Source organism: Phyllostomus hastatus, unplaced genomic scaffold, assembly GCF_019186645.2.
Source record: "Phyllostomus hastatus isolate PE091 unplaced genomic scaffold, TTU_PhHast_1.1 phas_scaffold_555, whole genome shotgun sequence".
Taxonomy (NCBI): Eukaryota; Metazoa; Chordata; class Mammalia; order Chiroptera; family Phyllostomidae; genus Phyllostomus; species Phyllostomus hastatus.
The window spans coordinates 10,653,865-10,675,375 of NW_025334036.1; the positions used below are offsets into that span (position 1 = coordinate 10,653,865).

The following is a 21,511-nucleotide window of genomic DNA, read 5'->3' on the forward strand; positions in this document are numbered from 1 at the left end:
CGATCTTACGTTTGCATTTTAGCAACAATGTATGTGATACTCCTCTCCATGGGCGGATTTTCAGAGCGCTCGCCTTTGCCACGGGGAAGGCAAGCTCCAAGGCGAGCTGCAAAGATCCCAGAGGGTGTGTAGCCCCTTTGCCGTAAGCAGCTTGTCCCCGCCTTTCCTCACGGGCAGGGCCTTCCTGTGCTGTGGCCCATGGGGCTCATTCAGGCCTCCCCAGAGCTGGCCCTGCGTTTAGGATGGGCAGAAGCATGTACATCCACATACCCACCACCTCTATTCTCCGGTTCACGTTTCCTAAAATCACTCGCTCACGTGTCTGCCCATGTATTCCTTTATCCGCCCATCCGTCCATGATTTTGAAGGCATTTGAAAATTGGAAACACCTGCGCACTTCACCCTCAAATAATACGTCAGCATTCATATTTATTGACTACTGTTCAGTGTTGTTTATAGTTTTTTTAGGTAAAATTTATATAAAGGAAAAGGTGCATATCTTCACTGGACTATTTGATAAGTTTTGAAGCAACATCGGTGTAATGAAATCATCCATAAAGATATAGCCCTGGCTGGTGTGGCTCAGTGGATTGAGTGCTGGCCTGAGAACCAAAGGGTGGCCAGTTCGATTCCCAGTCAGGGCACATACCTGGGTTGCGGGCCAGGTCCCCAGTAGAGGGCGCACAAGAGGCAACCACACAGTGATGTTTCCCTCCCTCTCCTTCTCCCTCCCTTCCTCTCTAAAACTAAACAAATAAAAAAAATTTTTTTTTAAGGTATAAAAACATTGCCCTGGCCATTGTGGCTCAGCTGGTTGGAGTGTCATCTGGTAAACCGAAAAGTCACAGGTTCAATTCCTAGTCAGGGCCCAGACCTGGGCTGTGTGTTCGATCCCTAGTCAGGGTGTGTTTGGAAGACAACCAATTGATGTTTCTCTTTCACTTCGAAGTTTCTCTCTCTCCCTTCCTCTCTCTCTAAAAGCAATGAAAAAATGTCCTTGGGTGAGGGTAAAAATAAAAAAAAAATTGGAAACATCACTCAGAAAGTTTGCTGATGTCCCTTCCCTGGTAATCTGATGTCTGTCCCTACCCCCAGTAACCGCTCCCTCACTGTTCTGATTATTCTCACCCATGGATTGGAATCACGTTGTGTGATCATTCTTTCATCAGCATTACGTCTTCAGATTTCTGTCCGTTATTTCATGGATCAGCAGTTTATTCCTTCTTATTGCTGAGTGGTTACCAAACCACAGTACCTAGCTGTGTACCCATTTTGCTGATTATTTTTAGACTATTATTTCCAGTTTGGAAATATTATGAATGAAGCTGCTAGGAACATCCTTGGGTATAAGTTTTAGACACATTTGTCTGGGGTAAACAGCTAAGAATAGAATCATGGGTCATAGGGTAGGTGTTTTTTTAGTTTTATAAGAAACCCCAGGCTTGTTTCGGAAGTAGTAGTGCTATTTAATGCTCCAACCAATAAGGTCAGAGAGTCCTGGTTGCCCCGCCCCCCCTCACCAAGTCTTTAAATTTTAGTGAATCTTCTGGGAGTCTAGTGGTGTCTCTTGGCTGTTTTAATTTGCTGTCTCCTGATGACTGATGAGACTGAGTTCTTAGACTATCTTCTAGCTGTTCCCATCTTTGCCCATTTTTAATTGGGCTGTTTGTCCTTGGTTCCTGAGCTGGAGTTCTTTTTATATCCTAGATGCCACAGCTTTTTTTGGATATGTTTTGCAAATGCTTTCTTTTTGTATGTAACTTGCCTGTTCATTTTTAAATGGCAGATCTATCTTTTGACTGAGCAGAAGTTTAAAGTTTTTGGTCAGGTGTGATTAGCAATTTTGTCTCGCATGGTGATTGCTTTCTGGGTCCTAAGGAACTTTGGCTTACTCTCAAATCGTGAAGCTGTTGTTTTTGTGGGGGTTTTTTTTTCCAGAAGCTCTATAGTCATACCCTTAGACTCCTGATCCATCTCAAATTAATAAACACATTCATGTTGGCGGTGAGAACCAGGGTCTGGGGTTTCTTTTCAATCAAGGTGGATGTCCAGTTCTGACAGCGTGTGTTGGACACACTTTGCTTTTCTCGTTGTATCGCTTTGGTGCCCTCGTCAAAAAGCAAGTGGATGTACAAGTTTCGGCCCATTTCTCAACTCCTTTCTGCCCCCTGGCTGTCGGCTCTGCCACCACCACTCCGTCGTGATCGGTGTGGCTTTATGGTGAGACTTGAAATCAAGTTAATGTACACCCGCCGACTCTCTTACTTTTTCAAGATGACTTTAGATATTCTAAGTCCTTTGGATTTCTGTACCAACTGGAGGATCAGATTGCCAAATTCTGCCCCTCCCAAAAAAGCCTATTGGACTATTGGGATCACACTGTATCTGTAGATAAAATTGGGGAGAATGGACGTTTGAACAATGTTGATTCTTCCCACCCGTGAATACGAGATGCCTTCCCATTGGACACGGGTTTTGTTTGCTTTCGCTCAGCCGTGTTTCGTAGTTTTCCGTGTGCAACTCTGGTCCACCTTCTGTGAAATCTGTGTCTCGGCACGTAACTTTTATGCTAGTAGGAATAAATGAATTTTTTATTTTTCAAATGTTAGCTGCTATCATGGGATGCGTTGTCGTCACAGGAGTATGTGGAAGCTGACCTTGCTCAGAATTTACCTTTTTCAAAAAGCAGTTAAAAGTTGTTGTTGTTGTTGTTGTTTTTTCATCCCTCCCAAGAGGCAGCCGAGAGATGGGGTGGGTTCAGCCTGAGCCTGAGAGCTTGGAGACCAAACCCCAGGCCCCCTCTGCCTCTTCCTGGCAAACACGGGCTGGGGGAACTTGGCCAAAAAAAATGGTAGTAGAATTCCCGCCTCACTCTTTGCGGTCTTTTAAAATAATATCTCTACTGCGAACCAAAGTGTCGCAGGTTCGATTCCCAGTCAGGGGATATGCCTGGGTTGCAGGCCATGGCCCCCAGCAACTGCACATTGATGTTTCTCTCTCTCTCTTTCTCTTTCTCCCTCCCTTCCCTGTCTAGAAAATAAATAAATAAAATCTTATAAAAAATAATATCTCTAGAGGTAAAACTTGGAACTCGGCGTCACTGATACATTCGCAAATCTGGCAGAAGCCTTGAACGTCCTCCCTGGAAAGCATACGCACACCTGGGCACACACACCAGGTTGCGTGTGCAATTTGGGGATATGCAAGAACCCTCTGAAGCCTTTTGGGGTTCACAGACTTTGTACTCATGAACCCCTGTCCTAGGGTCGGGGCTCTGTGTGCATAGGGGCTGACTTCCTTTCCTCCTGCATCTTCTGTACGCAGCAGGGGATGGAGTGAAGGCCCCGGTTCTGAATCCCACACCATGCGTGTGGTTTCCTAGCAGAGACGTATCGAGTTCCACGCCCCCTGGGTTTGCTCTTGCTTCCTCTGCTGGGAACACAGCAGAGGGACAATCTGGGTGGGCTACCAGCTGTCCCATGGAAGACCCTACTTCTCCATTGCTTTCAAGGACACCAGCCCAGCAGTCCCCGGCCAGGCAGCTGCCCCAGGGGACAGTCTCGCTGCAGAACCCTCCCTGGCTGCACTCGGCTGCCTGGTGCCTTTGCAGTCCGCCCGACTTCAGTGCCAGCCCTCTCAGGAAGTCCCTCCAGCGGGGCACAGTCCCAGGGTCCCCTAGGCTTGCTGGCATTGGCGGCATGTGAAGGCGACCCCTTTCTCTTCCTAATGCCGCAGATTTATGTCACCGAGAGGACCTTTCCTTTCTTAAGATTGTATTTATTTATTTTTAGAGAGAAGGGAAGGGAGGGAGAGAAAGAGAGAGAGAAACATCAGTGTGTGGTCACCTTCCATGCGCCCCCTACTGTGGCCTGATCTGCAACCCAGGCATGCACCCTGACTGGGATTCGAACCGGCAACCCTTTGGTTCTCAGGCCAGCACTCAATCCACTGAGCCACACCAGCCAGGGCCAGACAGCACCTTTTTAACGATTCCTGGGAGCCAGCCGTGACAGCAACACTGTGTGTGCTTCTATCCACCAGGGGCCGGGGACATGGGCAGCAAGCTGTCCACGCCCAGCGGTGACCCCACAGCGCGGTGTCCTGGGACGGAAGACATCCACGCCGCCTACAAGGAGGGAGACCCCAGCAGAGCCCGCCACCTGCTCCGAGAGGCTTGTGACGAGAGCACGTCCCAGCTGGAGAAGGTAAGGTCAAGGCTGACCTTCCCCCTGGTCCCCCGGTTCCCCTGGCCAGAACCGAGGACAAAGGATGCCACTCGGGTCTTCCTGTTACCCCCATAATCACAGTGGGGATATTTTTATTGTGTTCTGGAAATGCCTTGTGTCACACGTACACTTACGGGTGCCAGTCCTTTTGTGATGACTTCACCTGTCGTCACCCAAGGTCACCACCACCAGCTCCCCCGGGGGACAGGGGAGGAGTAACTGACGGGTAAAGAGCAAAACGCCGACCCGCAGGTTTAGTCTACAGTCCCCTTTCACGTTTCCTTTCATTGTCAAAATAGCGCGCGCTCAAAAAGGAAAAGTAAGAAATATGTAAAAGCAGAGGGAAAAAAAGGACAGGAGAGTAAAAAATATATTCCTAGTACATCCCGACACCACACTCAGCAGTTTTGGAGAAACCCTTCCAGCCTGCTGGTCCGAGTTGTTTCTAGTACAGACGCAGTCCTGTTGTAAGCATCGACGTGCCTCGGGTGCAGCTCTCTCGCAGGGATGGGGCTCTCAGCCCCTAACTCGCTGGCTGGCGTCTAGACAGAGGCTGGCACGTGCCGTGCGTCATTGAGTCAGTCCCTGTGGCTTTGCTGCCTAAGGCCATGTGGGGGCTGCCGGGCCCTGCCCCGTGCAGAGTGGCAGGCTGAGGGCTTTCCCCCTCCAATCGTATGGAGTGTGGGGCTCTCTGCTGGCCTCCAAACACGCCGTCCCTTACCATCCCTTGTCAGGCACACCTTGGTCGCCAGCCTGTTCTCTCCACTTCCAGAGCTCGAGCCTCTCTCCAAGTCCCGCATTTCCTGGGGCGTCTGGGAAGGAGAGGAGGGGACGTGGCTGTTTGGAGCTACACAGATTCCAGTTCAAATCCTGATAGTTCCGCTGACTCATTACCCCCCCGCCCCCGCCCATTGTGGGCAAGTCTTCATTGCCTCCTCCACAGATGCAAGGTGTAAATACAGCCCTGGCCAGGTAGCTCAGCTGGTTAGAGTATCAGCCTGATACGCCAAGGCTGTGGGTTCGATCCCCGGTCAGGGCACATACAAGAATCAGCCAATGAATGCGTCAATAAGTGGAACAACAAATCTCTCTCTCCCTCTCTCTGAAAATCCATAAACATAAAGTCATCGATCTTTAAAGGAATATTGCAAATTTAAAAAGATGCAAGTACAGATAGGTCCCTGCTCTCGGGACTAAGTGTGAACACACAAGTGAAGCACTCCACGTCACACCGGGCACACGGCACGAACTCGACCGATGCCAGTCTCCGTCCTTGGGGCTGGGCTGACCCCTCCCTGCCCGCCTCACCCCACAGCGACCTCCAAAGACACCGGTTCGCCGAACTATTCACCAAGCAGCATGTGCTCTCCGGTGGCTGTTTTAGACAAGTTCGAGACTCAGACGTAATTGTAAGCTCACGGAGGCCAGAAATCGCCTCTGGCATCTTCAGTGCCTGGCCCAGCGTCTCGCTGCACGCAGTCAGACCTCCGGAGATGCTGGCACCACACCAGCCTCCTCATTCCGGCCCGGGCTCGGCGTCTGCCTCCCTGAGCAGCGCTGATGCCCAAGTCCTGGGGAGCAGCCAAGAGCCGGGAGGACTTACGATTTCGGCGATGCAGTCCCACACGGCACACACCCGCCCGGCCTCTCTCTCTGAGCATCCTTTTGGCAGAGCCAGGGAAGCCCGTGAAAAGCCAGAGGACTATTTTTATAGTCCGTCCACGGCGGCTCCTGACAGGCTGCGTGATCTCGGACAAGCTACAAAACCTCGCTGAGTCTGCACGTCCTTATGCGTGTATTCACATACTGCCTAGCCCTGGCCGGGGCGGCTCAGTCGGTCCGAGTGTCATCCTGTAACTGAAAGGTCTCAGGTTCGATCCCCGGTCAGGGCACAGGCCTGGGTTGCGGGTTCGATCCCCAGTCTGGGCGCGTGCGACCCCTGGTCGGGATACGCGCAGGGAGGCCACCACTTCATGCTTCTTTCTCACATCGATGTTTCTCTCTCTGCCTTCCTCTCTCCCTTTTGCTCTTTCTCAGAGCAGTGAGGAAACACATCCTCAGCGCAGGGTTACAAATAAGAATAAAATAATACAAACTATACAGCCCGCCCCATGGGGTCTCACTTCCACCCTGTCCTTTTCCTCTGGGCCACCAAGTCAAGAGGCCCACTGCATGGCGCTGGAAGATCTTCATCCCTGGTTTCAGGTCAGAGCACCCCCATCCGTCTTGTCCCAGTATGAATCACTGGCGGGGGGAGGGGGCGGTTCTTCAGAGAGCCTGGCTGCCTTCCTGCCCCGAGGTCCACACAGCATGTGTCAGATGGCTCCTAAGCTCCAGCGGGGTGCCGTGTGGGGATACTCGACCCCCTCCCCCTCCTCCTGAAGCGCTGTCCCAGAGAAACACACTGCCAGCTGCATTTGTAACATCCAATTTCCTAGCAGTTACATGAAAAGAAACAGAGGCAGGTGAAGTTTTAATAATGTGTTTTATTTAATTTGCGTATATTAAAGATCATCATGGCTCCCTGATTCCTGGGTGGCTCAGTTGACTGGAGTGTCATCCCATAAACCAAAAGGTTGTGGGTTCGAGTCTCAGTCGGGGCACTTGCCTGGGTTGAGGTGCAGGTTCGATCCCTTGTCGGGGCACATACGGGAAGCAACTGGTTCTTACACTGATGTCTCTCTCTTTCTCTCTCCCTCCCTCTCTTCTTCTCGCTCTAAAATCAATAGACATATCCTCAGGCAAGGATTGCTTTTAAAAGATCATTATTTCAACAGGGAATCAATATAAATATTATTATTTTTTTAAAGACTTTATTTTACTTATTTTTAGAGAGGGAGAAAGAGAGAGAGAGAAACATCAATATGCGGTTGCTGGGATTCATGGCCTGCAACCCAGGCATGTTCCCTGACTGGGAATCGAACCTGCGACACTTTGGTTCCCAGCCTGCACTCAATCCACTGAGCTACGCCAGCCAGGGCTAATATAAATATTACTGATGAGAGTTTACCTTTTGTTGTACTACGTCTCTGAAAGCGCATGTGATTCTGCACCCCCAGCACCTCCGGTTTGGCACGGGCCGCACTTCAGGTGCCCAGCAGCCCCTCACAGCCGGCCAGTGGGGCCGCGCTGGACAGCCCAGCTCTGGTCTTGCCCGTGACTTCAAAAAGCACGTAGCGTTGATTGAGTCCCTCGGCGTTTTCCCGCTGTGCGGGTCTCACGGGAGTCCTGCCCCTGTTCTGTGTCACCCAGGGCCAGCTTCTGAGCATCTCGGCATCCTACGGGGACCTGGAGACTGTCCGGTACCTGCTCACGCAGAGACAGGTGGAGCTGCCCACGGAGCCCACGGATGACAACCCCGCCGTGGTGGCGGCTTACTTCGGGCACACGGACGTGGCGCACGAACTCCTCGAGTCTTTAACAGGTGAGCCCCAGGTCACGCATGCTCCACCGCTGCTCCGGGGACCCTCTTAGGAACCAGACAGGCACTGGGGCGGGGGGGGGAAGCTGCACCCCAAAGTGCTTCTTTCTTCACACTTTTCCCAGGGAAGAGTTCCAGCAGCAACGCCACACCCCACGCCCCTCTCCCTTCCACTCATGACAGAAATCCTCTCACGCTGGTAACGAACAGGCTCTGTGTTCCTTTCTTTAAAATTGGATAGATTTTATTTTTTTAAAAGCAGTTTCAGGTTTACAGAAAAATCGATGGGAAAGTCCAGCGGACTCCCAGACGCCATCCCCACAGTTTCCCCTGTTGTTACATTTTGTATGAATGTGGTGCATTTGTTACCGTTGTTGAACCGAGGTGGATACATGATAACTGACTAAAAGTCGTGGTTTCCTTTAGGGTGGTACATTCTGCAGGTTAGGACAAAGGTGTGATGACGTGTTTCCGCGATCACAGTGTCGTGCAGAATAGTCTCAGTTCCCTAAAAAGCCTCCGTGTTCCACCTCTCCCTCCCTCCCTCGCTCCCTCCCCACCTCCAACCCCTGGCAACCTTTTGCTGTCTCCCTAGTTTTGCCTTTTCCAGAACGGCCTGTATTGGAATCCTATAGTGGAGAGCCTTTTCAGATGGACTTCTCTCCCCTGGCGTATGCATTTCTGTTTTCTCCATGTCATTTCATGTCTTCACAGCTCAATTCTTTTAATCGCTGAATATTACTATGTGCTTTGCATGTGCCACGTAGTGATACTGCTTTCTTAGTAACAAGTCATTTTTTTCTCTTGTCTGGTCTCCTTTAATTTCCCATGGTGGCTCGGATCTGCAACATCGTACGAGTCCAGGCATCGCTACAATTGCAGGCTGAGGCATTGCCTCACCAGGAGTCATTGAGAACTAGGGTATTGCTCGGGTACAGAGCAGGCTTCGGGCACGTACAACCACACAGCCACGTGGGGCCCTGTGCTTAGAAGGGCCCCACACTCGGTTTAACGCTCTGCAGTCCCCCTCTGGAAATGTTTAATAATTTTTAAACAGGGGGCCCGGCAAATTATGCAGCAATCCTGTTAGGGGGAGTCCAATCGTGTGCTTTGAAACAGGCTGGCAGTCATAGTTAGTTCTGAGATGGTGCCCCCCCCTCGCGTCTGGAGGGAGAAGGGGGTCGTGGAGGGGGAATTCCGGGCAGTGTTAGGGCTCATGGATGCACACTGGGTCAAGCAGGGAGGAGCTGGGCACCCCGGGGAGCCAATGGCTCACTCCCTGTCTTTGGGGATCCCCAAGAATAGCTCTGTTCTAGCCCCAAAGAGCCCACCCCAGCTGACCTGCACACCTAAATGCACAGCTTAGATATTTTGAGCATTTGCCCAGCCTTGGACACTCTGCAGAACTTGGGAGACACAGAGACTTGTTCCAAAAGTTGGTCCCAGCCCTTTGGTATCATCTGGGTCAGAGAGAGCTTGAGAAATGTGCTGTGCAAGGTCACACAGCTAAATTTTAACCCTCAGTGGCCCGTCTCCCAAATCCACACCCCTGTTTGCAATTCTACGCTAGGGATGAGGTCGGGGCTGCGCTGGGGGAGGGGAGCGTTCCGAAGCCCACTGCCCAGAGATAACACCGGGGCAGTGCCTTCTCGTCCTCTCCCCACATGTCCTGTGTTCTGTTATGACCACAGTGTGTTCTGTTGGGCATGCGGCTTTTCCTCACCTGGCAGTATGGGGCACGCAGGTGGGTTTACAATGGTATGGGGAAATGTCACAGGCAGCGCAGAGAAAGACTATTCCAGAAAACACGATCAGCTCAGTGGAAGGGTCGTTCAGCTGGGGGGCAGGGCTGCTGGATCTCACGGACTGTCAGGGGCAGCTCAGCGTGGCGGCAGCCACCTGTGCCCCCTGCGCCCCCCCCACCTGTGCCCCGCTGCCTCCCACCAGGTCCCTGCAGCCCCCAGCGGCTGCTGAACTGGATGCTGGCCCTGGCATGTCAGTGCGGCCACCTGGAGCTGGTGAAGCTTCTCGTCCTGACACACGGGGCCGACCCCGAGAGCTACGCCGTCAGGAAGAACGAATTCCCAGTCATCGTGCGCTTACCCCTCTACGCGGCCATCAAGTCAGGTGGGTACCCCCTTACCCCGGCCGCCCCGTCAGTCCCGCCCACGACAACTGTCACAGCGTTGAAGGGTCAGTGCTGTCCCTGGCTCTCACTCACCTGCGTGGAGACATTTGCAACTCCTGCGTTTGGTTTCTCTTTCCGAATGTCTGCATCCACCCCTCCCTCCCCGCACCTCACCCCTGCACATGGGGATTTTGGGGACAGGACCCAGTGGTGGCAGAGGGGCCCATCGTAGGTGGCCCTGCAAAGGGCAGAGTCCACACAGGCTCACACTAAGAGGAACCAAGAGGAACACAAAGAGGAACAAGGGAAGGAGTGGAAAAGTTCAACCTTCGCTGTTCTGTTTCACGTCCTGGCATCCACCACCTGGGACAGATGGGACGCACCCCCCCACACCTGAAACACCCTGAGCTTTCCTCCTCTGTCCTCCAGACAACGAAGACATCGCCATCTTCCTGCTCCGGCATGGGGCTTTCTTCTGTTCCTACATCCTACTGGACAGCCCTGACCTCAGCAAGCATCTGCTCAGGAAGTACTTCATCGAATCCAGCGCCGCGCCCGGCAGCTGTTCCTCGAAGACAGTGAGTAGTCACGGCTGCAGCTGAACGGGATGGGAGGGGGGCCCCCCGGGATACTTTGTATCCTGAGAAGGAACCATGGACTGTGTTGGAGCCACGAGACAAAAGGTAGCACCCTGCCATTTGCAACAACGTGGATGGACTCGGCGGGCATTGTGCTAAGAGCAATAAACCAGAGAAAGACAAATCGGGTATGATCTTGCTTCTGTGTAGAATCTGAAAGAGACAAACACATAGAAGCCGAGAGTAGAATGGTGATTTCCAGGGCCTGGGGGTGGGGAGCTGGGGAGATGTTGGTGAAAGGGTGGAGACTTGGTTTAAAAGATGAGTAAGTTCTGGCCCCGACTTGGTGTGCCTCAGTCAGTGGGAACTTCCACCCGAAAGGTCACGGCTCGATTCCCAGTCGGGGCACATACCTAGGCTGTGGGTTCAATCCCCAGGTCGGGGCGTGTATAAGAGACAAGGGTTCGATGTTTTATTTTGTTTTTTTCTCTGTGTCCTAAAAGCAATGAAACAACGTCCTTGGGTGATGGATGATGATAATAATAATAATAATAATAATAATAATAATAATAGATAAATAAATTCTGGAGATCTAATGCATAGCATTGGGATTATAGCTAATAATACTACCTTATGTATCTTAATAATGCATTTCTAAGAGAGTCGGTCTGAAATGCTCTTACCACCAAAAAGTAATGGCAGTTTGGTGACATGAGGCAGGTCCAGCTAACACTATGGTGGGGGCCGTTTTGCAACATATAAATGTGTCAGATCAACACGAGGAACGCCATACCCTTGCCCCGTGTGAGATGTCAATGACATCTCCATAAAACTGGAAAAAAATCACACACAGGGTTTAGTTTTAGCTTTCCATTTTAATGACAAAAATAAGACCGCATCGCTTACATTGTCTTCAGCTTGGCTTTTTTGATTCAGCGCTGCATCATGAACTCCCTGGAGGTCAGCAAATGTGCCCACCAGCCACCCTCGTGAGCACGAGCCTTACATCCACAGAGCAAATGTAGCTCAGACAGCTGGGCACTTCTCCTATTGGTGGACATGTGGCTCAGACAGCTGAGCGCTTCTCCTATTGGTGGATGTGTGGCTCAGACAGCTGGGCACTTCTATTGGTGGATGTGTGGCTCAAACAGCTGGGCGCTTCTCCTATTGGTGGACATGTGGCTCAGACAGCTGAGCGCTTCTCCTATTGGTGGATGTGTGGACTGTTTCTGGGTTTGCTCCCTTGTACTATAGCCTAGTTTTCTGGGGTATTTGTTTACAAGGGACAACCACTCCTTCCCCCCCCAAAAATGAAATTTATTTATTAAAAATTATGTATTTATTCTTACATGTCTAAACTTCAGTCCCCTTCAAAGGACTCTCCATTTGATGTGCTGCACCCGTGGAGACCTTTTTCCACTGCTCGAAACAGTTTTGAACATGATGGTTTGGACGCTTGTTAGTCCTTCTGCCGTTGTTTGTTTCCCTGTTTCCACATTGGCGAAATGTTTCCTCTTGAGGACTTCTTTCATCTGGGGAAACAAAAAATAAAAAAGTTGCTCAGGGTGAGACCAGGTAAATAGTGAGAGTGGGGCATGGGGGGGCATGCCATTTTTGGTCCAAAACTGCTGAACACTCGGCGTGGTGTGGGCAGATGTGCTCAGAAATCACCCATCATGACATGGGCAAATGCACTGAAAGAATCTTCCCCCCACCAAAAAAAAAAAATATATATCACTGAAGCCGAACGCAGCCTCTCACAACAACACCAGCTGGCACACAACTACAGATGGGTTCCTGGAACACTCACCTAGTGGGGGAAGCCTGTGCTATAAGAGGCCCACCCTCCAGAAGGTAGTTCTCTTTTGGGGGGTCCCCCCTCCTATATAGACCAAAGCTGTAAAAGTGCACTGCTTTGGAATCACGTCCCTAAAAAGCTGTGGGATTCACACCTTCACCAGAAGCATGTGGCAGCTTCTGTCCCCTCCCCTTGGCCAGCACTAGGTATTAAGAAGCCTTTACATTTCTACCATTCTGATGGGTGAAAATGATATCTCCTTGTTTCGATGTCTGTACTTATAATTAGTAACACCGAGCATCTTTTCATATTTTCATGAACTATTTGCATTCCCCCCCTACGTGTGTTGCTCATTACTGTTTCTCGATTGTTTTTCTAAGGGTTTTCAAAGGGTTGTTTGTCCGCTCTGTCTCACTTTGTAGGGCCTTTCGTATGTTAGAGATTTCCAACCTCTGTTTATCGTACCTGTTGCCAGTATGTTTTGCCATTTATTCTCTTTCTTTTGTCTGTTATCTTTTGTAATGAGAGAGATATACAAACACATAATCAGTCATCTCTACCTTTTCCTCAATGCATCTGCATTATAGAAAAAGACCATTTGCACCTCAGTTTTATGGAAATATTCTTTTAGAAGCTCGTAGCATTTTCATTTTATTTGTTTGTATTGTAAGCTTTAATTTTTCTGTTTATTTGTGTATCTGGTGTGGGGAGAAGACTCTAGCTCTCATCTCGTCTAGACGGGTGGGCAGTGGTCCAGCACCATCAGTGAGGCAAAGCTTCCCTTTCCGTCTGAATTCAAATGTCATCATTATCGTCACTTTCCCCAAGACATACGTGCACGCCTCGTGGGGTTCTCTGGACCGGTCCCCTGGCTCACTCGTCTGTTCTGGGCGAGTGACATACTGTTTGGATTACCACCTGTTAATGCAAGTTTCCTACTCGTTATTATTTCCCCAAAATATCTTGATTGTGCATTCTTCTGTTTTCACACATTCTGCGCTGCGACTCTATTGGTGCTCATTTATGTTAACGACATTGTGTCATTTTCTCCGTAAATGCCCTAGGCCTGTCTTACTGATTTGCATCGGCTCTGTTGTTGTTGGCGCTATTTGAATGAAATTACATGGAATTGCTTATCATTTCCCTTTGCAACCTATCGTACTGGTCCAGAGAAAAGCTCCTTGGTTTACTTATGTTTTATCCAGCCCCCTTACCAACTTCTCTTATTAATCCTAGTAGTTTTGGAAGAGTGCCTTGAGACTTCCAGGTAGGTGGCCAAGTCACCTGCAAATTCAACACAGGCTTACCTCCCGTTTTCTGGCATGTACGTAACTTACTGTATTCCGTGTCTTCCGTGTATTTTGTGTTCTTATGAACAACGAAAAGTTTCAAAAGTTAAGTACTCATGATGACAGCAGGTTTATCTCTCTTGTTCCTGATTTCCGAGGTCCTGGCCTCAGCCATGTATGGGCATTTGCCGTAGATTTTCCAGTGAATAGACTGTCGTTACATTTAGGTAGTTTCCAAGTGTTTCTTTTTGCTGAGAGCTTTTACTAGAAACGGTGGCTGAAGGTTTTCAAGTCCCACTTTGGGTAGCATTCATATATTTATGTGGCTTTTCTACTTTATGTATTAATATCAATCAATGGCCATGGTAGATGTCGGCTCTTTAATTGCTATAATGAATGCTCATTGGCTTTTTTTTACTGCTGGATTTGGTCTACTGATACTTTATTTACAAGTTTTGCATCTAGATTTATAGCTGAGTTGATCTATAATTTCACATATTTATTGTTCCTGTGATATTTTCATATAAACTGGTGTTACAAAACCACTTGGGGAACTTTCCATGTTATTCTGACGTGGAGCAGTTGCATAGGTGTTTCTATGGCTAAAGGTTACTTAGGTAAAACTGGTCTTTAGTTTCTGGCTCTTTTGAAATCATCAGTCAGTTCAGGTTGCCTGCCTCCTCTTATTGACATGAGGTTCAATTTTGGTAGAAAATGATCCATTTCTTTTAGATTTTTGAATTTGCCATCCTGGTGCATTGTGTTTACATTTCACTTGTATTTTTTTTCTTTTTCTCTATCTATAGTTACAGTTCTCTTTTCATTTATGGTTTTGAACAGTTTTGCTTCATCTCTTTTGAACTTCATTAGACTGGGTAGGGATTTATACATTCTAGTGGTCCTGTGAAGGAACTTGCTAAATTGATTTTGATTGATTGATTAATTGATTGATAAGATTTTATTTATTTTATTTTTAAACAGAAGGGAAGGCAAGGAGAGAGAGGGAGAGAAGCATCAGTAAGTGGTTGCCTCTAGCATTCCCTCTACTGGAGACCTGGCACACAACCCAGGCATGTGCACTGACTGGGAATTGAACTGGCAACCCTTTGGTTCACAGGCCAGTGCTCATCCACTGAGCCACACCAGCCAAGGCTATTTTATTTATTTTTTAAAGATTTCTTTTAGCCCTGGCTGGTGTGGTTCAGTTGGTTAGAGCGTCATCTTGTAAAACAACATGTTGTAGGTTCAATTCCCAATCAGGGCACATACCTAGGTTGTGGGTTCGATCCCCAGTCAGGGCACACAGGCACGTATGGAAGGCAGCCAATGGATGCCTCCCTCTTGAGCCAGTGTTTCTCTCTCCCCCCAACCCTCTCTGGAAGCAATGAAAATAAAAAGTCCTCAGGTGAGGATTAAAAAAATAAAAAGAATACCGATGTTCTACTTTCTGTGCCTTGTTACCTCTTTTTTTTTCATGGGTTATAAAGCAGGGATAGTTATCGTATTCATCATGGAGAGCAGCTGTGCACTTAGCTCAGCGCCTGGCACATAGTACGTGCTCAATAAACATTGAACATTAGCCTCACGTCGCACAAGGAAATAGGGGTCATCTAACCCTCCCACTTACACACGCTCGGTGTTTTCCCAGCCTTTTCTCATCAGCGGAGCGAAAGCTTCAGAGAATGCAACCTGTTTTACAGATGAACATATTGAAGTTTTGAGACACTTTATTACTTGTCCAAGGACAGCCAATCCCAAACAGTGGTGCTCAGACGAGAGCCCGAGTCTCCTGAACCTGGGGCTTCCCCATTTCAGGGTTCCCGAGCTGAACCTTCTTCCAGCTTCCTCACGTTTATCAGTGGTCCTCCCACTTTTCAGCACCTCGGAGTCCCTGGACGCTTTTAAAAATCCCGAGGCTCGGGCCACACCCACCCTGGACGAATCCGAGTCTCTGGGGCGGCCCCTGCAGGGGTCGTTTTTAAAAATTCCCCGGGAGATACCAGTGTGCTCCCAAGGCTGAGACCTGGTGACGGTGGCTTTCTCGGCTTACGGTTAAAAGTAGTCGTTGGCGTGTCGGCGTGTCTGCGCCCTGTTCTACGGGCTCCCTGCTGCCACATTGGCCGAGAAACTTCCACAGGGCGCAGAAGCGATTATTATTCCGTTCTGCAAACAGCGAGGCAGAGACCGACAGTGCCTCCGCGTTTCTCCTCCCGAGCCCTTTTGGGTAGAACCCGGAGAGAAAAAGAAATCGCCATGCAGCAGCCTGAGTCATAAGGACCACTCGCGCTTCCCCAAGGCAGCGGGCACGGTTCGTTTTTCACTACTCAAGTCCGTGTCGAAGGCGAGGGCCTCCCTCGGAGGGAGCAGCGTGTCTGGCTGCGCCGGTCTCTGACCTGCGGTGGCGCCTTCCTTCCCGGCTGCCGGTGGAAGAGAGGGGGCGAGTCCACGGCGGTCTGGCGATGCCTCGGAAACCAGAGGTAAGCGTTCCTGGCTTTCCAGGTGTCCGGGAAGATGGAGCTGGCGGTTTTGGGTTCGGAATCCCAGACGCGGGGGGGCAGAAGAACTGTCGCTGCTTTGCCGCTGCGTCTGCGTACACACGTGGCCGGAACGCGCCCTTGACTTGGCTGGCATTCGTGGCGGTAACTCGCTGGAGCGGTCGTCTTGTTTCCGTGTGTGTCTGTGGTCTGCCTCCACCACCAGCTCGTTGGTATTTTTTTATTATTATTTATTGTGATTGCTGTCTCCTCGGAAGCCGAGGCAGGGGTGGGTTCAGAGTCCTCCTGTGCGTCTCTGCGTCAGGCACCCCCTGACCCCCAGGCTTCCGGAACCCGCCCCCCCACAGCAAGGCGGGCACGGCAGGAGAGCCCACATTGATTCTCCACTGTCCGCCTGGGTCGCGTTGGTGTTTGCTCAGGAATGTCCTTGAGGCCTCACCATGTGGTCTCGGACACACTTTTAAACGAGCCAAAGCCCCAAGCCCCATGGGACCTGTCCAAAGCCGTTCCCTGGCCCGGCTCATGGGTGCCCCGTGGGAAAGGCCACCAAACTCCTACCTGAATGTTGCATGAGATGGCCTCTGTTCGTGGCAGCGGTCCTGTCCACGTTTGCTCAGTTGCCATGGGGAACACCCAGGCATCCAAGCCGGCAGGCCCAGAAATGTGCAGGGACGCTCAACAGGAGTTGTCCTCGCTCAGCCGAGAAAGAGAGAGAGAGAGAGAGAGAGAGAGAGAACACGCGCGTGAGAGCGCCAGCACGCTGGTCGCAGCATCCGAACTGGACAAGGGCTGAGGTTAATTTTGAAACAACTCCATGGGGAAATTGCTGCGTGCCTTCGGAACGTCTCTGATGGGTTCAGATCTGGCAGCTGCGCCGGAAAGGAGCGTGGTAATATTATTATTATTGTTTTCTTTGTTGTCGTCGTCATGGCTGCTGTCCCTTTTGGGGAGGAGCTCTGGCTTGTGGTCCCTCAGAACTCCAGAGGACCCGCCATGCAGGTATTTATTTGCACCCGTGCCCTGGCTGCGCATTGTCAGAGCTTCTCCACCCGTGTGATCTGGCAGGCGTGAGGCGCGCATCTGCGGGGTGCTCAGAAGGGGGAGCCGGCAGCCAATCCGGCCTCTCGGCCTTGGCTGGGGCCCGTGGCAGCAGCTGACCTTTGACCCGATTACACATCAGGTGGTGACTGAATTACCCATTTATAGGTCACCTTCCACCGGCTGGGGACTCGCAAGTGACCAAGACAGAGCCCCGGCCTTTGCTCTTACAGGGCTCGCCAATTTCTCTGGGCGAGACGCCCAGACACATGAACAGTTAATTTTCACGTAAGAGAACAGACAGAAAATCCCAGCACAGGACATATATACAACCACAGTGGCAATTACAGAAACTCAGATGAGACCAGCTTGGAAGTGCTGTCCCCTCCCCACGCAGCGAGCAGAAGTGGACAGAAATGCTGAGTCAGGCGCTTGGCAGGGTCACGGAGAACCGGCTGTGCCTGGCCCCTGACCCCTGACCCCGTGGATGGGTTCCGTATGTGAGGGGAGAGATGGGCATCGAGTGGCAGAGGCTCTGAAACTCTTTTCTCCCGGTGAACTCTTCCGCACTGGGTGTTTTCTTGTTGCACGCTACCTCTAGGACCTAATTCAAAAGAAAAAAAAAACGCAAGTGAGGGCCACGGCGTGGTCACGGCACTGCTGTTTGTAAGAAGAAGAAGCTGGGGGAGAGAAATCAGGATGTCCAGCCGCAGGGGAGGCGGTGCAGAGCCAGGAAGCGGCGGGTCTGCCTCCTCAGTGTTCCGCACACCACGGCCCCGTGACCCCAGGACACCCCCCGAATCTTAGCCTCACACGACGTCCTCAGAAAGGACTTCCTTCACCAAGAGGCCCGGCCAGATCCCTCCTTATATCTCCCGCAGCTTCCTGTCCTTTGTATTCACAGCACGTAACAAAGTCTGGGGTTGTGTGTGCCTCCTGGGTTCACGTGAATCTCCCCAATGTGACTGGAGGCTTCTCCAAAACAGGGATCTTGTACAGTTCTGCTCACTCTGTGTTTGCCCCTCAGTGTAGGGCCTGAAACTGTGGGTGGGTGGGTGGACAGATGGACAGATGGATGGATGGGTAGTTACACAGATGGATGGATGGACAGGTGGATGGACGGATGGATGGATGGATGGATGGATGGATACAGAGATGGTTGGATGGTTGCATGGATAGATGGGTAGGTGGATAGACAGACGGATGGAAAGATGGATGGTTGGGTGGATGGGTAGATACACAGATGGATGGACAGGTGGATGGATGGATGGATGGATGGATGGATACAGAGATGGTTGGATAATTGCGTGGATGGATGGGTAGATGGATATATAGGTGGACAGATGGATGGAAAGATGGATGGATGGGTGGATAGGCGGTTAGATGAATGCCTGAAATTTTATACATGCAGTAACCTCCCTTCATTTACATAGGTCTTCATCGTTAACGAAATACTTTGTCAAACTTGCTTCTTTAATCTCCCACACAATCCTGTGAGGCAGGAATGTTTGTCTTTGTTTAAAAGTGGAGAAAACAGAGTTCTGTCAACAGTTAGTTAAGTAGCTCAGTTAACTACAGAGAGAGCGTTTTTATTTCTTGCTTTTTTATCTCTCTCTGACAGCTGTTGGCAAAGTTCTTCGGTTGGAACTAGTGATCGTGCACTTCCTGTTTTCACAAGGAGCGACTGAAATACTGTGGGTGAGGGGGGAAGCACAGGGTTATTTATTTTCTTAAAAATCATGTGCACCTATTTTTAGCCATTTTAATGAATAATAAGTGATCAATTAAACACTTTTTGGCATTCAGCAGATTGAGAGTCTACTGACGGTTTTCTCTGAATGACGACCGTGGTTTTTTTCTCGGGGTAGAGCCCACGGGGGAGGCAGGACTTACATTTCTGAGCTCAGCTGCGCGTTTCGATTCGAGAAGATCTTGTTATTATTCTTGCATCTGTGTGTGTGTGTGTGTCATTGGCCCGAATGGACAGCCCTTGCAAAAAGTACCAGGTTTGGATTCACAAGATGGAGTCCCCCACTACAGAATCATCTATGTAACTTGGGGAGTATGTCTCCATTGAAAGATGTGATTGGAAAAAAAGGTACTTATTGAATTGGGAAACTTCGGGAGTGATTCTTCAGTTATTTCCCTTATTTGCCTCATCTACGTTATTTTGGTCTTTTTCTCTCATTGCGCACTTCGAGACTTGCGAATTTTGGGAGCAAATCTTGCCTCTCGACATTGGTAGTTTGTCAGCTGCAGTTGAGGACGTTGACAAATGATTTTTTCATTGGTTTTTCATTGTCATTTCGATGCCCAGATTACCAGGGTACATTTTCTTTTGTTTTTAAACCAGTCATAATGGATGATCAGCTTCATTATTTTTCCAAAGATCCTTGAATTGGTTTGACTAATCAACTTCCTTGTTTTGACTTCATTACGGCTTTTCTAATCTTACACTCATTGTTTTCATTTCCCTGCTTTCTTTGAGCTTTTCTTGCTAAGCAGGGTGGGACTAGTCATCCCGTTTCACTTTTCCGTTTTGTATCTGGGTGATCAGAGTTGTGCGTTCTTCCCACAACTTGCGATGCTTTCTGTTCAGAAATTCATTCTCTTGTCCTGACATGATTTTCGTATCCCACCCAAGCCTTCTCCCAATGGGTATTTTTATTATCCCAATAACTGGATAACTTTTAATTCCGCTTTCCTCCTCCGTTTCGACCTTTCCTTCGCCTTTGTCTTGCGATAAGATACGTAGGAGGCTTGCTTCGTTGTTCCTCCCTCTTTTCCTTTTATTTTTTCCTATTTACTTTTCCTTCATGCTCAGAATGTACCATATTTTGCCATGTATAATGCGCACCCATATTTTTGGCCCAAACTTTGAGGAAAAAAACTTTCATTTTAATTTTTTAATGCAGGTTTTTATTTATTTATATGTAGATAACTTGGTTTTTGTATTATGAAGGAATTTGAGCATTTATTTTTGAACATATGGATATCGTTATTGCTTTCTAGCAATTGCTTACACTTTTAATGCATAAGCATAAATAAAAACTAAAAAGAGCCCTGGCTGGTGTGGCTCAGTGGATTGAGTGCCCGCCTGCGAACCAAAGGGTCGCTGGTTCGATTCCCAGTCAGGGCACATGCCTGGGTCGCAGGCCAGGGCCCCAGTAGGCAGCGCATGACAGGCAACCACACACCGATGTTTCTCTTCCTCTCTTTCTCCTTCCTTTCCCCTCTCTAAAAATAAATAAAATTTAAAAAAAGAAAAAGAACTAAAAATATTTATATAGATACAGACTTAGTACTACCCATGAACAATGTGCCTCCTTATTTTTCCCTCAAAAGTTTGGGCAAAAAGTGTGCATTATACCAGCAAAATAGAATAATCAGTTTATGTGCAAGTCCATGTCTATTTGAAAACAATTTATTCTCCCGCACCCTACCATTTGGTGATCTCGTCATTGTTATTGCAGTGGGCAGACTTACAATTCTTCTATTCACTTTTCGTATGTTTGACCTATTATATTCTGCCAATATTTACTGGAACTTTCTTATACATGTTTTGCCCCGGGGTTGGAACTGAAAGATTGAGCATGGCTGTGTTTGGGGTTGTACGAGTCTCTCTCTGTCACTATCAAGGCCTCCTAATGCCCTTGAACTTGGCCACGGCCAGCCTTTCCCTGGCCGTGTGAACCTGGAAGGGACCGGACCGAGCAGCAGGCATCTGATATTTGCAGTCCCGGTTCTGTTCCCTCTGAACAGCGCGACTCTCCGAGGCCCTTCCTGTGCCAACTGTGCCCAGCCTCATGGGGTCCCTGGGTGGGGGGGTCAGTAGAAAGCGAAAGCATGAGAGTGCCGTGTGTGCAGAGTCACCAGGAAGGCCTGTCTTACCGAGGGACCTCAGCTCCACTTTCAGAGCGTGACTTTGAGTGTGTCCCTGGGAGGAGTCAGACTGTCCCTCCCTGACTGTTTCAAATGCCATCACAGGTTGTCTCGCAAGCTACTTTCGTACTTACATTCCACACGGATCTTACTTCCCTGGTAAGAGGAGCCTGTGTCCCTTTGCTCTGAGTTGCATCAGCGGGCACCTTCCCTCCACGTGTGCCCCGCCTCTCTGTCTCAACTTCCCCTTGTGCTGTGGACGAGAGCCCCCATAGTGACCTCATCTTAACCTGATCGCCTCTGTCATCAAAGATTTCTGTATAAAGATAGGTAAAGACCCTGTTTCTAATCCAGCTCACGTTCTAAGGACCAGGGAGTTAGGGCTTCAACATACCTTTTGTGGGGAGAGGGAAAGAAGTTCAGCCTGTAACACCCCCTTTCCAGCTGTGGTTCTGTTGCCCTCAGCCTGGGTCCAGGCGCTGTGGTTACATTCCCTGCCCAGGCCCGTGGCTGGTCCAGGGCCAGCCTCCTTCCACCTGAACCTCCCCCTCTGTCCTCAGGCGCCTCCCCCGCCGGAGGGCAGGGCCCTGAGCAGTGGGTGTTGGAAGCCTCAGGTGGAGCTTCCCGCAGGGGCAAGGGCTGCAGGCTCAGTCTGT

The 21,511-nt window shown here is 49.7% G+C and overlaps 1 protein-coding gene across 5 annotated transcripts in view; it reads left to right on the top strand.

Moving 5' to 3' along the window:
- LRRK1 (leucine rich repeat kinase 1) overlaps positions 1–21,511 on the top strand; it is a 105,201-nt gene that overhangs the window by 34,375 nt on the left and 49,315 nt on the right. For all 5 annotated transcript variants that reach the window (XM_045825093.1, XM_045825094.1, XM_045825092.1 and 2 more), the window contains 4 exons: positions 4,042–4,205; positions 7,479–7,650; positions 9,595–9,774; positions 10,205–10,353. In XM_045825093.1, the coding sequence (XP_045681049.1) occupies positions 4,042–4,205; positions 7,479–7,650; positions 9,595–9,774; positions 10,205–10,353 (665 nt within the window). The remainder of the gene's footprint in view (positions 1–4,041; positions 4,206–7,478; positions 7,651–9,594; positions 9,775–10,204; positions 10,354–21,511) is intronic.